Source organism: Mixophyes fleayi, chromosome 4 (assembly GCF_038048845.1).
Source record: "Mixophyes fleayi isolate aMixFle1 chromosome 4, aMixFle1.hap1, whole genome shotgun sequence".
Lineage (NCBI taxonomy): Eukaryota > Metazoa > Chordata > Amphibia > Anura > Limnodynastidae > Mixophyes > Mixophyes fleayi.
Genome location: NC_134405.1, coordinates 138,462,210 through 138,476,881, shown reverse-complemented (window position 1 = coordinate 138,476,881; position 14,672 = coordinate 138,462,210). Strand labels below are relative to the sequence as shown.

Sequence of the window (14,672 nt, the reverse complement as noted above, 5' to 3'; positions counted from 1 at the left end):
GCAGCGGATAGGAATCAGCTAACAGTCACGATGATGGAACACAGACGAGTTGCAGGTTGAAGACTGTAGTGCACGGAGGCAGCGGATAGGAATCAGCTCACAGTCACGATGATGAAACACAGACGAGTTGCAGGTTGAAGACTGTAGTGCACGGAGGCAGCGGATAAGAATCAGCTAACAGTCACGATGATGAAACACAGACGAGTTGCAGGTTGAAGACTGTAGTGCACGGAGGCAGCGGATAGGAATCAGCTAACAGTCACGATGATGAACAGGTGAGTGGATGTGGATAGAAGGCTGTAGTGCACGGAGGCAGCGGGTAGGAATCAGCTAACAGTCACAATGATATATGGTAGAGTTGAAGTGGCTTTGAAGACTGTAGTGCACGGAGGCAGCGGATAGGAATCAGCTAACAGTCACGATGATACACAGGATTGTAGAAGTGGTATGGGAACCACAGTAGTAGAAGTGGTTTGGAAACCACAGAGGTAGAAGTGGTTTGGAAACCACAGGAATCAGCAGCGCTGAATAAACGAGGAAACACAGGAACACCTTCAGAGACTCATGGGGAATGAGACTCCAAGATCAGGCAACGTGGTGTTGACCACAGGTGCTTAATATAGGGAGTGTTGCCTGATCTGCCAATTAAGTTAAAGGGACATACACTGAAGGATTAGAAAGGGCTGCGCATGCGCAGACCCTCAGGATGGAGGACGGCCACGGTTCCTAAATGTCCGGGAAGAAGCACTCACAGTCCGGTGAGTGACACTCCAGTTTCTTGCAAGGCTGCCTGAGCCTAATATTGCGTGTAGACAGCCACACTTTCTGGCCCACTTTGAGGGAGCAGGTGGTACGGTGGCGGTCCGAATTTTTTTTTGCAAAAAGTGAGGCTTGTCTCAATGATGACTGCACTTTTTTCCAGATGACTTTGAGATCCCTGGCTGTGGAACGAATTTCCGGAATACCAGCGGACTTGAGAGAGTACAAGGAATTAGATCTGGGATGAAAACCAAAATTGCAGTAAAATGGAGAGGTTTGAGTAGATGAGTGACATGAGTTATTATAAGCAAATTCTGCCCAGGGTAACAAGGAGGACCAGTTATCGTGAAATCCCGAAGTGTAACTTCGTAAGAATTGTTCTAAGGACTGGCTAACCCTTTCAGTTTGCCCATTAGACTGATGGTGGTATGCAGACGAGAGGCTAATCTTGATCCCAAGAAGGGTACATAAAGATTTCCAGAATTGTGCTATGAATTGGGAACCACGATCAGAATCGATGTCAGTAGGAAGTCCATGGAGCCGGAATATATGCTGGATGAACAGAATGGCCAGATCTCGAGCACTAGGGAGCCTGGGTAGTGGTATGAAGTGTGACATTTTGCTGAAGTGGTCAACTACCATCCAGATGGTGTTGTGTGCTGCAGAGAGTGGCAGATCGACTATAAAGTTCATAGACAAGTGTGTCCAGGTTTTTGTGGGAATGGGCATTGGAAGCAACTGGCCTACAGGACAATTCCTGGGGACTTTACTCCTGGCACAACCCTCACAAGAGAGGACATAACTCTTGACATCAGCAGACAATGATGGCCACCAGACAGTACGGGAGAGGATCTCCGAAGTTTTTTGTATTCCAGGATGTCCAGCAGTCTTACTATCATGTGCTTCTACAAGAACCGCCTTCCTTAAATAAACTGGAACGAATAAACATCCCACCGGAGTATTGTCAGGAACTAATTTTTGAAACCTTTGAAGTGTGATGCTCAGGTCTTGGGTTAGCCCAGCATGGATTATGGAAGATGGAATGATAGGCTCAGGATTAGTAACTGGAACATGGTGTGCCAAGAAACTTCTGGACAGAGCATCTGCTCGGACATTTTTAGGACCTGGACGGTAGGTGATCACAAAATTGAAACGGGTGAAGAATAGCGACCAACGGGCCTGTCTGGGGTTCAGGCGTTTGGCTGACTGTATGTATTGTAAATTCTTGTGATCAGTTATAACAGAGATCAGATGTGTAGCGCCTTCCAGCCAATGTCGCCACTCCTCAAAGGCCCATTTGATTGCCAATAGTTCCCGGTTACCCACATCATAGTTGGCTTCTGCTGAAGAGAACTTACAGCAAAAGTAGGCACATGGGTGTAGGCGGCGAGTATGGGGATCCTTTTAGGATAAGAATGCACCAGCACCGATGTCAGAGGTATCAACTTCAAGAACAAACGGTACTTCGGGACCTGGGTGTCTAAGGACCTGAGCGGATACAAATGCTTTCTTTAAGGTCTCAAATGCGGTTACTGCCTGGGGTAACCAGTTAGTTGGATCGATTCCTTTGCGGGTCAGGGTGACAATAGGAGCCACAATATCAGCAAAGTCACAAATGAATCTTCTATAATAATTGTCAAAGCCCAGGAACCTCTGTACTGCCTTGAGATTATTCGGTTGTACCCAATCCAGGATAGCTTGGACCTTAGTTGGATCCATGGAGAATCCCTCAGAAGAAATTACATAACCCAGGAAGGATACCTTCTGCACCTCAAACTAACACTTTTCTAATTTAGCAGAGAGGTGGTGTTCACGTAATTTCTGTAGAACTTGTCTGACGTGACCCCGATGTACAGATAATGATTGAGAATATATGAGGATATCGTCTAAATAGACGACCACAAAATAATCAAGGAACTCCCGTAGCACTTCATTAATCAGATCTTGGAACACTGCATGTGCGTTGCTAAGACCAAACGGCATGACCAGATACTCGTAGTGGCCTGAATGCGTATTGAATGCCGTCTTCCATTCAGCTCCTTCTTTGATACGGATGAGGTTAATTGCTCCACGAAGATCGTTTTTGGTGAAGACTGTAGCACCTCTTAATTGTTAGAATAATACGGAGATGAGAGGAAGGGGATAAGTGTTCTTGACTGTAATGAGATTCAATCCTCGGTAGTCAATACAGGGTCTTAGTCCTCCGTCTTTTTTGGATACAAAAAAACATCCAGCTCCTACTGGAGATTTAGATGGCCTGATGAAGCCTTTCTCCAAGTTTTCATCAATATATTCCTGCATGGATTTGGTCTCTGGAGAGAGTACAAGCGTCCCTTGGGCAATTTGGAACCAGGAATTAGCTCGATAGCACAGTCAAAGTCGCGATGAGGTGGTAAGGTGTCGGCAGCCTTTTTAGAAAACACATCCCAGAAGTCATGATATTGGGAGGGAAGCTGCTCAGGAATTGACTGAATGATTCGCAAAGGCATAGTTAAACAAGACTGTGTACAATAAGAGCTCCACTGGACAATTTCTCTTTTCACCCAATCCACGACAGGGTTATGACGGGAAAGCCAAGGATGGCCCAGGATCACTGGAACCGAAGGACAGTCGATACGGAAGAAGGTCACAGACTCTGAATGGAGAGCTCCAATGTTCAATTGCAGTAGCGGGGTCTCCCAGGTAATTTTGCCACCAGGCAATGGACTCCCATTTAAGCCACATACAGTAATGACAGATTTGAGCTTCACAGTCGGAATTCCCACAGGGCGGGCAAACCCGATGTCGAGGAAGTTGCCTGCAGCTCCACTATCAATGAAGGCCTACAGGGCCACGGAACTGGAACCGAAAGTGACTTGTGCGGGAATCAGGACAGCATTCTTTTGGGAAACAACTTGCAGACCCAGGTGGACCTTCCCCAGATATGCTCCTTTTTCAGGTTTGTGAGGACAAGAGCAGGAGAAGTGGCCTTTATTACCACAATAAAGACATAAACCTTGTGACCGTCTCTTGTCTCTTGCCTCAAGAGAGAGGCGATACTCCCCTGACTGCATAGGCTCCTCAAGGTGCGTGGGAACTGGAATAAATGCAGACGAAAAGGAAGATGCCTCTTTCTCCGTCCTCCTCTCCTTGATTCTCCTGTCAATTTTAATGGTGAGTTGCATAAGGCTCTCCAACGAGGTGGGGGAAGGATACTGCACAAGTGAATCTTTAATCTGCTCTGACAGTCCTAGGCGAAACTGGCTGCGTCACGCGGGATCATTCCACTCACTGTCAGACGACCATCTGCGGAATTCAGCGCAGTATTCTTCTGCCGAACGCCGGCCTTGCTTTAAGGCCCGTAGATGAGCCTCAGCGGAGGCAACTCTATCTGGGTCATCGTAGAGGAGCCCCAAGGAATTAAAGAAAGCTTCCAAAGATTGCATGATAGGGCTCGACTGTGGCAGGGTGAAGGCCCAAGACTGGGGGTCACCCTGAAGGAGGGAGATGACAATCCTGACTCTCTGCTGTTCCGAAAAAGAAGACCAAGGTTTCAGCCGAAAGTAGAGTTTGCAGATTTCTTTGAAGTTCTGGAACAGGGTTCTATTTCCGGAGAATCGGTCCGCCAAATGTAACTTGGGTTCATCGGCGTGACCGGAAATGGCTAGTGTAGTCCGGGAGTCCTCCTCTTGAGTGGACAAATGCTGGGACAATCCCAGGACCATTTGATACAGCGTCTCAACATGACCCGCCAGGGCTTGAACGGGAGACAAATTGGTTCCACTTTCATCCATCCCAATTTCGTCTCCGGAATGTCTGTATGGCCGGTTTTAATGTTAGGAACCCCTCCAGCCGGTACAACAAAACCCGGAGTCCGCTCTGAAAGCCTGGTGTTCACTGGAGCCCTTAGTGGTGGGGACAGACTTGGCCGCAGACTAACAGAGGGTCGTGAAATGTGCATGCGCACGTGCCCTGCTGTTCGCAGCCACCGGGACGCGGCGCTAGGCAACGGTCGGGTAGACTCCGGAAATGATGTCCCGGTCATCAAGGTGACGGCCGGGGGGCTGTGAGTAGCGCCGCGGCTCGTAACATGTACATAGTACTATACAGTAGTCTCCTGAATTCTGTAATATAATCAAGTTGAATATTAGTATCATAATAGTCTGGATATCAGAGCTCACATTAACTCCAGTAAATGTCTGGCTCATAAAGCTTATTGTGGTTTCTTGCAATAACTGTGCTAGCTTGTTTCACAAAAAAGTATATGTATAATTTCAGGTTCATGTTTATTTCAGCAATCATAGGTTTCAGCAGACTAAACAAACTGTTTGCAACTGTGGACTATGAAACTATATCCTGAAGTTACAAAGTATCTATTTCACTTGCACAAACAGTACTTCTCATGTTCTCAAGTGCATTTGTTTACATACTGCCATTTAGATCTGAAATTTTCTCTTTGTGTTGTTGTGGTATGTGAAACACACCATCTGGAATACATGTACATTTCTTATCAATTGTTGCTTGACATTCAGTATTATAAATAGATAGAAATGTAGCTTTCAGTCTGATTAGCCATGGTGTTGCATTTTTACATAAAAATTATGCAAGTGGAAACTACATGTAAAGATGCATAGAAAAGCTAAGTGTTTGTGCATTGATATTTGCTAGACTCATTCCATGTGTTTGTGAACGTGTCCTGACAAAAGCAGCACTGAGTTTTTCACATTCATTTCAAGAGACCATTCCATTGTGTAAAAAACCCCATGTAAACTCAAGGGCTATTCAAATTATAGAGAGATGCTCTATTAGTAAATATTATTAACTATTATTATTAACTTTTATTTATTATATAGCCCCAGCATTCTTTGCAGTGATCAACAAAGAGATAAGAAATTTCTGCAAGCTTATATAGGAAAATAGGAATTTGATACTTGTGGTGAATTGCCTCATATTGCATATTGATCTAGCCAGATTTCAATGGTAAAGTTCTTAGTCGGACTATATTATGTTGTTTGAGTGTTGGAAAAGAATAAATTTAAGTTTTGAATGAATTTTGTAGAGGGGTGGCAATTAGGTAGAATAGCCTACAGAGATTATGAGAGTGGTTAAGGAATTTGATAAACGTGGCTAAAGAGGTAAATGCTCAGAGAAAGTTTGATTGTTTGGAGGCTAAAAGAAAGTCTTTTTGTATGAGGGAGGGAGTTGCACAGAGTGGGTGCAGCCTGAATAAAGTCCTGTAACCAGGAATACCAGAAAGTAATGTGTGGATCTTTGGTGCCGAATTGGGAAATATTGGGCTCCCATGGGACTGAGTGTTCCATATGGACTACTTCTTTGAACTACCAGTCAGTTTAAGACATATTATATATATATATATATATATATATATATATATATATATATATATATATATATATATATATATATATATATATATATATATTAGATATATTGTCATAATTGCTTGTATAATTTTTCACTAACTGGGATTCAAAATTGCTTTTAGCTATATTAATCTGTTTGATTTATCTATATATCAATTTGTGAGTAGTGATTGTACACAATCCTGAATAGTTTTATTATATTTTTAGTAAATATAATTACTTTTAATTTGGTTTTTGAGATTAATTAATAATTATATCTAACATAGGAGGTATTATTACATTTAAATATTTTTAATTGTATTTAATGACACATGTAACCATAATAATGACACATCACTATTACATAGTATATGTTGTACCTTTTTGTGTGAAGAGTATTGCAAGCAGCATTACTATATATAATACTTTGTCTTCTACAGCAGTATGACTACATGATCCAGATAGAAATCTTATTTCATATTTTATATGTAATTTCGAACTAATACCTGGTAATCTCCCTCCTAATATCCACAAGAAGCTGCGTCTGTCTCCTGTGGAGGTTCCTCCAGCGGTGCTGGAGCTGGCAAACACTCCTCCTGCTGCCCAATCTGTGCCGCTAATAGAATCTGGCAGCCGTATTTGCCTCATTTTTTTCTGCGTTTCTAACATATTGGGAGCAAAAAAGTGGTCCTTAATGAGTGTTATGTCCCAGAGCTCAATACGGAAGAAACTTGCCGAGTGCATGTATGCAAGTGAATGAGGCTTTTCAACATTTCTCCTTACTGACTGGCTCTCAGAACACATGTGGGCATCGGTACTTAAGCCGCTGTTCCCTTCAAGACCATGTGGTAGATTTACTAAACTTTCTAAAAAGGAAAAGTGGAGATGTTGCCCATAGCAACCAGATTGTAGTAACCATTCAGATGACATATATCTAGTAAATTCTAGAAAATAATAGGTAGAATACAGCTGGTTACTATGGGCAACACCTCTGCTTTTCCTTTCTAGAAGTTTTGATAAATCTAGCCCAATATCTAAATGATGGATATACTTTCATTTAGTTTATTCATACTGGAATACCTGTTATAACCCCATGATGATCATAACGGGCCATATCAACAAACAGTCAACAAGTGGCGATAGATTTACAGGAGACAAGCTACAAAGTCAAAAAGACTTTAACACAGATATGTGAACGTTTAAAGAACCTGGCAGACTGCCAGAGGAAAATGCAGCAAACTTTGAGCATTTTTGTGAGGCAATCATCACTCATTTGACAATACAGAGTGCCATGACAGCAGCCCGTTACACCTGTTGCTTCCAGGCAACCTGAGCAGGCAGAGCCAGAGGCTGTGCAACCTGCTTCTGAGCCTGCGTCATCCCCTGCTCAGGTGACTCTGAGGCAGCAATACTGAGACTATCAGGCCTAGTGGAAAGAGGATGTGAAAATCTAAATGATTTGTGTGCTTCACTTTTGTTTGTGTGTCACTATTTTGATTTTTTATTTTACTAAATGCACTGCTTTAAATAAAAAACTATTTCCTTAGTTTTGACATTTATTGTAAGCATAAAATTTATGATACATCAAAAAAGTACTTATATTAAAGTAGGTTAAAATCACATATGCCTTGAAGGCAACATATACTAGTGATTCTGGAGGACCAACATCAACGTCATCTTCCTCCTGGTCAGCAACCTCGGGCTCTTCCACCTGTGGAACCCCACCCTGGATGGCAATATTGTGACATATCGCACACAGAGCTATGATGATGTCGCACACAATATCTGGCACATACATAAGTGCTCACCCAGATATCACAGATTGGGTTTCCAATTGCCCGAAAGTAGTGGTATGAGCAGAATTGTATGCAAGCTCTTGTTCTGTGTGTGAATGTAAAATTGGAGTGAGAAGTCAAGAGAGCGGCAAGGGTAAGTTTGCAAATACTTACTAAAGGACCATAAATAATTTTTAAAAAACAAAGAAAAATAATGCTACTGCTAACGTATGCAAATTATTGAAAAAATGCTTAATTTTGTTTGTTGCTACTGAGACGCACATGTGAACGTTTCAACCATCTCTTTAACACGTAAGTGAAGGTCGTTTGAAACAAAAAGGCACAATGGCCTTATATAGTGTTGTTTGATGAGTTGAGTGGTGCCAGGTGTGCAGGCGTATTATTATTATTATTATTATTATTATCATTTATTTGTTAGGCGCCACAAGGTTTCCGCAGCGCCGCACATAGTACAAACAGTAGACTATACAGGGTATAACAGTACAGAACAATAAACAAAAGTACCAATACTTCAGAAACTCCAGGCAGGCAGATGCAATAGACACGGAGCAGAAGAACGGGTAAGGAGACAGGAGGGAAGAGGGCCCTGCTCAAGCGAGCTTACATCAATCATCCCATTATATTGTGAGATGCCATGTTTGGTTATCATTATCATCTGTCAGTTAACCCTGCGCTGGAGCTGGTGCAAACCTTACATCTGAAAAAAAGCATACTTACGTAAATTCCAGGATTTGAATCTGTGTGGGAACACCCTTATTGTACCTGGGCTACTTTAGTCCACCCTCGCCTGTTACACTTCTCAAGTCATAGCCAGTCGTAAGTGTCATTTGCGTTCAGACAAGAACTGCATGCAATTGCGTTCATTGATGTCAGTTTCTGAGCATGCGCAGAGCTAATTCAGGCAAGACATGCCCTGGAAACGGACTAACATCTGAACATGAATCAGGCCCATAGTGTCTAGTCCTATACATTTAATCTGATGCATATTGCATATTGTAGTTTCACTTTGGGGGAGTAGTGTATTTCTAGGTACTCTTTGTCCAATGTAAAGAAAACAAACGTGTCACATGTGATAAAGGCTGACCTGACAGTCCATCACTCTCATGATTAATTAAGCCATGATTCAGGCAGGGGTATTTTAGGTGAAAAACTGTGCAGGGTAGACTATCTAGGCGCACCAGTGCAAAACTAAAGTAATTTTCTGTATACATTCAGGGCCAGATTCATTAAGGAATGTAAATACAGTGAACCCAGGTACATCCAATTTGAATGTAAATAACACTTCCGACAGTCTGCGATTTCATGGGTGTAATGGGGGAGGGAAGTGGTGTATGCACGTAAGCAATGTACAGTAAGGGTGTGCCAAGGTCGAACGCATGCACATCTGTCCCATTCATGCTCTGGGCATCTCTGACGTACGTGATTTTCAGTTGTACCTCTTGCACCAGTCATAGATCAGGTGTAAGTACCGAGTGATACTGATGACAGTCGCATATCCACGCTAGAACATTTGTTTGAAATCAAGAGCAACTGTAAAAATGCATTTTATGTACACTATACATTAATAAAATATGTATTTCATGAAAAAAAAAAAGTTAATTAAAAAAACAACACTTTTTTTTAAAGGTTTTACATTGATGACTATATGATTAACAGGTGCTAATGTGTTTATTAATATATTTTTAATCTCTGTGTTCTGATGGGATTTTACATATACATATTGTGCAGTGTGTTGTGTCTGTCTGCCTGCATATGCTGTATAGGTAGAGTGTATGTACACCTGTACTCAACAAGAAATGTTTCTGGAGATCCTCTTCATGCTGAATACGAGCGTACCTGCAACATTTTATGTTCGTTTCTTTTTTTAAAATAAACAGTGTAACACCAAAAACTGATAACTAACTGGGCGCTCAAAAATAAGGTATGGGGAAACAGAATGACCAAACATTAACCGTATGAAAACACCAAAATAAAACCTTGCAAAGATCTACTTAATTATCAACTATTTTATCAATTAAATAGCTATTGACTGTGTTTTAGACATCAATCTTTGAGGATATTTTAATATACAAAACAGCTGCAATTATATTCTTCATTAGCAACACATATATCAATTTAATCCCCCTTTCGTTCATTACTTGGTAGTCATAAATCTACGTTAAAAACCCATAGTGTAAACATTATACCCATAGTGTAAACGTTATAAAATCCAAAAAGCAAATAATAAAAAATATCTCTGATGTCCAGGTTTATTCTTCTGATCTTCCTATTGTGATGCTTGCTGTGTATAAGCTTTCCCAGCCAGTCAGAAAACGATTGATTTTAATCACAACTGTGGTGCTCAGAAAAAGGAGAAAACAGATGTAGTGTAATATTATTTATTAAAGCCCCTCCAGTGAACACAACAAATGGGCAGCTTTACTCATCACAGTATGAGAATTGCGATCTCCAGCCACTCGTTTAGTGTGTAGTTGGAAGAAACAAGACCAGGGCGGGCTTCAGAGAGTTTCACCTGCAGAAGCTTTAACGAATAGTATTACACTATATATGTCCTTTTTGTAAGTCTATAACAAACAGTATATATAATAACAAAACTATAAAGATGAAAAGTTAATTTTTTTGTAATAAATAATTATACTGTAAAGATTAGATTGTAAGTCATGTGTACACATAAGGTTTGTTTATACGGATAGGTGATAGAGCAGTTTTGTATGGTACGTATTTATGTACATTGACAACTGTTGTATGTACCCCCCTCCCGAAAGGATACATTTGTAATCTGAGAGTGCAGAGAAAGTATAAGCATTGCTTGAGTATATAATATTTACTGGTCTGGACATTGACACCTATGGCACCAAAGGCTAACCTTTATATTATGTAAATTGTACATTCATGATAATGTAAGTGGGAATGCTAACTTGGTACATGTTATGTGAATGAACTTATTGTTGTCTCTATCCTGAGACAACAATAAGACAAAAATAATACAATATGTCATGAATTTGATACATTTTAAATGTTAACTAAAAAGAAAACTGCAGTGCAAGCTTTAATTATTTGTTCCAAAATGAGAACCAAAGCAGTGGTGCTCAGGGCTGTTACTTACATAAGTAGCATGAACGACTGCACTTTTTAGGGCGTCATTTACCAGAGGCATTGCACATGCATCTGTTCGCAAGTCCTGAGATTGACAGAATTTGAATTTAATTTTTTTTTGTGCACATCTGTGATCTGTTTGCAAAAAAAGACAACATCTGTTGCAAAATGAAAGCTTTGTAAATAAAAACAGAAATAATCTCTACAGTTAGACTTTTAGTGAGGTCAGGAGTCTAGCACTACAAAAGCCCAAAAAGCAATATGATGGATGTGCTAGTCTAATTGTTAAATACACTAACTCAGGAATAACGGGTGAAACCTGGAGATAATCTGGTTCCTCTCGGATAGCTTCTGTACTTACAGAGGTGCCAGTAAGCCAGTTTTTAAATACTATTTGCGCACCACTGACTTGATCTAGATTTGAACGTAAATTGCTAAAAATGGCTTTAGAGTATGAAGTAAATTGCACTTGTGGATCCTCACGAATGGAGAGGCATGAGATGAAGCCTAGTTTACTTAGACACATCTCCAGATACTCTTTTTAGGAAGCCCGTTGTGGGTCCCTAAATATGTGCTGATGATGCTGCCATCATTAACATGTATCTTTACTGAGGTTTTTTTTAGAAAAAATATTTAATTATTAAATAAAAGACATGCACCACCCCCTGCTTTGTCTTGGGGTTTCTCTTACTGTCAGTAACCTGCCTTTATTGACCACTCTTACTGTTTTGTCTTGACCACCAGACATTCGCTGCCTGTGATTGTCAGCTGCGCAGAGGCTACTCTCTTGTAGGAGAGTAGTCACTGCCACCACCAGGCTCCTTCACCAGCACCTGGGTCAAGTTAATTCTGGCAGTTGCGTGTTGCTGCTGCAGTTGGTTCCTCCTAACTGTTTACTTTGATTTTCAGCAGATATTGGCAGCTTAAAGGAATAGAGCAGGATCCTTAGGAAGAGTAGTATTTATATAGTTCTTAAAAGAGCTGTTACACACCACTAAAAGGTAGCAATGATACACAGAAAAATAGATTCAGTTGGAAAACATCTACATATGCTGTTTATATAGAGCCAAAAGAATTTTCCACCTTTGCCATAAATTCAGTGGATGATGTGGCCACCTTTCTGGGAGAGGGGGGTAGACTGCACTGAGCCAACAAATTAACTTTAGGTTCGAATGTACAAGGACTTTCTGGTCATGTGTAATACATTTCTCCCCTGTTTAGTCATGAAGATAGACCTCTCCTATGACAAATAGGAGCTCTCTCAACACAGCAATATTATATATCAATGGTTCTTGTTCAGGGGCATCTGTGTGCACATGGAATCATTTATTGTCTAAAATTGTGATTTAAATACAATTCACAGTAATCTGTGATTCCCAAATGACTGCATAGTTCATTGAGACAATTTCCTCTACTAGGGTTTCCTAAGTTAGAAAGATTCCACATTGGACACTCAATCACAAAAATGCAGTGGTCAAGGTAACAACAACCCCAAGCTCAGACCAAATGCTTAATTAATATGCAATATCTTGTGTCCCAAAATTACACAAACATACTGTGGGCATGCTGTTTCAGAAATGTCAGGGCCCTAATATATATTCAGCATTTCCAAAAATGTACACAAGGCTCACTGTGCCAATAATAGAAATACATTTGTACAATTACCCTGAATTAAGGAGTATTTTAATTAAAATACCCCTCTCCCCCTCTAAACTCCTGTTTACCTTTTTATTAAGTGCAAAATTCTATAGAGAATCTATTTTCTTTTCTGAAATGGTCCATAGCATATTCCATGCTTTAGAAAACCATGTTAGAGGACCACAAGTTACCCTTAGCATTGCCGCAACGGAGATAAATTAAGTGGTCAATACGGAATCAGCTAATGAGATTGTCTTGAATCTGATTGGCTGGTTTGTGGAAAAAACGCTTTGATTGGCCGAGCAAATATTGTCCCACTCCATGACATTTCAGCTCATTTACTTTTTTTTATACTTCCTTTGGACCACTTCAGGAAAGAAGAAAAAGTTTCCCTATGGATTTAGGCATGTAATAAAAAGGTAAAGGAGGTATCTGGGGGTGTTTTTATTTGAAATTAAAAGCTTTAATAAAAAAATAATAGATTATATTGTTGAACTACAGGTTTCAGCCATTGACTGGAAGCCTCGTAGTGGTGAGATTATCGCTGTGCTTCCCCTGCAAACGAATTTATGGGGCCCAGTAACTTCTATTTACATCGCAGCTGATGGAAATCTTACTTGGAATGAAAACTACTGGGAATTATTACTACTGTTAAACTTATTATTAGGCATTATCACTATTATAGTATAACTTTTTTGAACATAGTCACTGGCATCTTAGAACTGGAGATGATATCACTGGCATATTAGAGCTCTCACTTTCACCCTCGCCAATCTATTTTTTTTCTCCCAATCCGCTACAGACACTGTGCTCTTCACAAACTAATTGCATGTTGCAGACCTCTGTGACACACCAATCACCTGCGCTTCTTTCAGCAAGCATTGTTATAGACAGCGTGATTATCCCCACTCTCATGACACTATTCCACTCACGCTTCTCAATAACCTTTTGACTGCGGGAATAAGATCAAGTGACTGGTGTGTCACAACTCTTATCAATTATTGAAGAGCATAGTGACTGGAGGTACTGGGGTGCCTCAAGTCATTACTGCCCATTATCACTAGCATTTTTGGACTGGCCATTATCAATCTCCAGATAGGCCTTGAGACAATATCAAAGACATTTCTTGATATTAACTATGGCATATTCAATCCATATGTGGGGTGTGTATCTTGGGTAAGTTTAAAAAGAGGAGCAACTTTGTTTTTGGAATGTTGGGGGGGGGTGAGTCAAATTCTATAATGGTCTAAAATAGCGCAAGCTATAAATATATCTGTGCTTAGAGCTGTGTGGAGAGAATAATGAGGAAGCCAATCTTTAGCTAGATTCACTTATAATTTGATGAGAGTCATTATTCTTGCACCCAGAGTGAGAGCTATAATGGCATGTGTGAGTTTTTCGCCATTGGTTGGTTCATGGGGGCTCTTACTAAACTTTAGCTATGGCCCTGGGTTAAAGTGTTAGTAAGCAGCACTTTCAAGTGTTGTTTTTGCTATTTCCATCTGGACCTGAAAAATATAAAAAGCCATGAAGATCATTTTTACAGAGGAAGTGCCAAAAAGCTGATTGTGGGCATGCACCTTCTGATGTGCAAGGAAAATAGATAGCTATACTTGTACAAAAATTAAATGTCTTGGATTTTCTATGGTATTTCAGCTGCCACTAATAGGCCTGTCTGTTATTTGGAGAGGGAGGACAGATGTAAATATGAGGAGTTAGAATTAAAGTACTCACAAAGAAAAACTGTTCCTAAGAATTTACAATGTGCATGATATTGAGGCTTTGCTACAGGCTGACTGGTATTGTTTAACTTTAAAATATTTTTATTTTTCCAGGAACCACAGTCCAGACATCTGTGAGCAGAAACGACGAGAGGTACAAACATCTAAATTATTGTTACAATGCGCAGAAAGTTAGCCACTCCATGATTGTCATTATTTTCATATGTTTATAATATATTCATAATACAGGTAAGGTGAGGCTACACTCGACATGCTAGCATTTGTGTAGTATGCAACCGCAGGGTACTATCGCTGCCTGT

General features: G+C 40.5%; 1 protein-coding gene across 8 annotated transcripts in view; it reads left to right on the top strand.

The window, feature by feature from the left end:
- Positions 1–14,672, top strand: part of SHANK3 (SH3 and multiple ankyrin repeat domains 3) — a 275,347-nt gene that overhangs the window by 45,696 nt on the left and 214,979 nt on the right. For all 8 annotated transcript variants that reach the window (XM_075208458.1, XM_075208456.1, XM_075208460.1 and 5 more), the window contains exon 2: positions 14,467–14,506. Coding sequence is in view for 7 of the 8 variants with exons in the window: in XM_075208456.1 (XP_075064557.1) it covers positions 14,467–14,506 (40 nt within the window). In the remaining variant the exon portion in view is untranslated. The remainder of the gene's footprint in view (positions 1–14,466; positions 14,507–14,672) is intronic.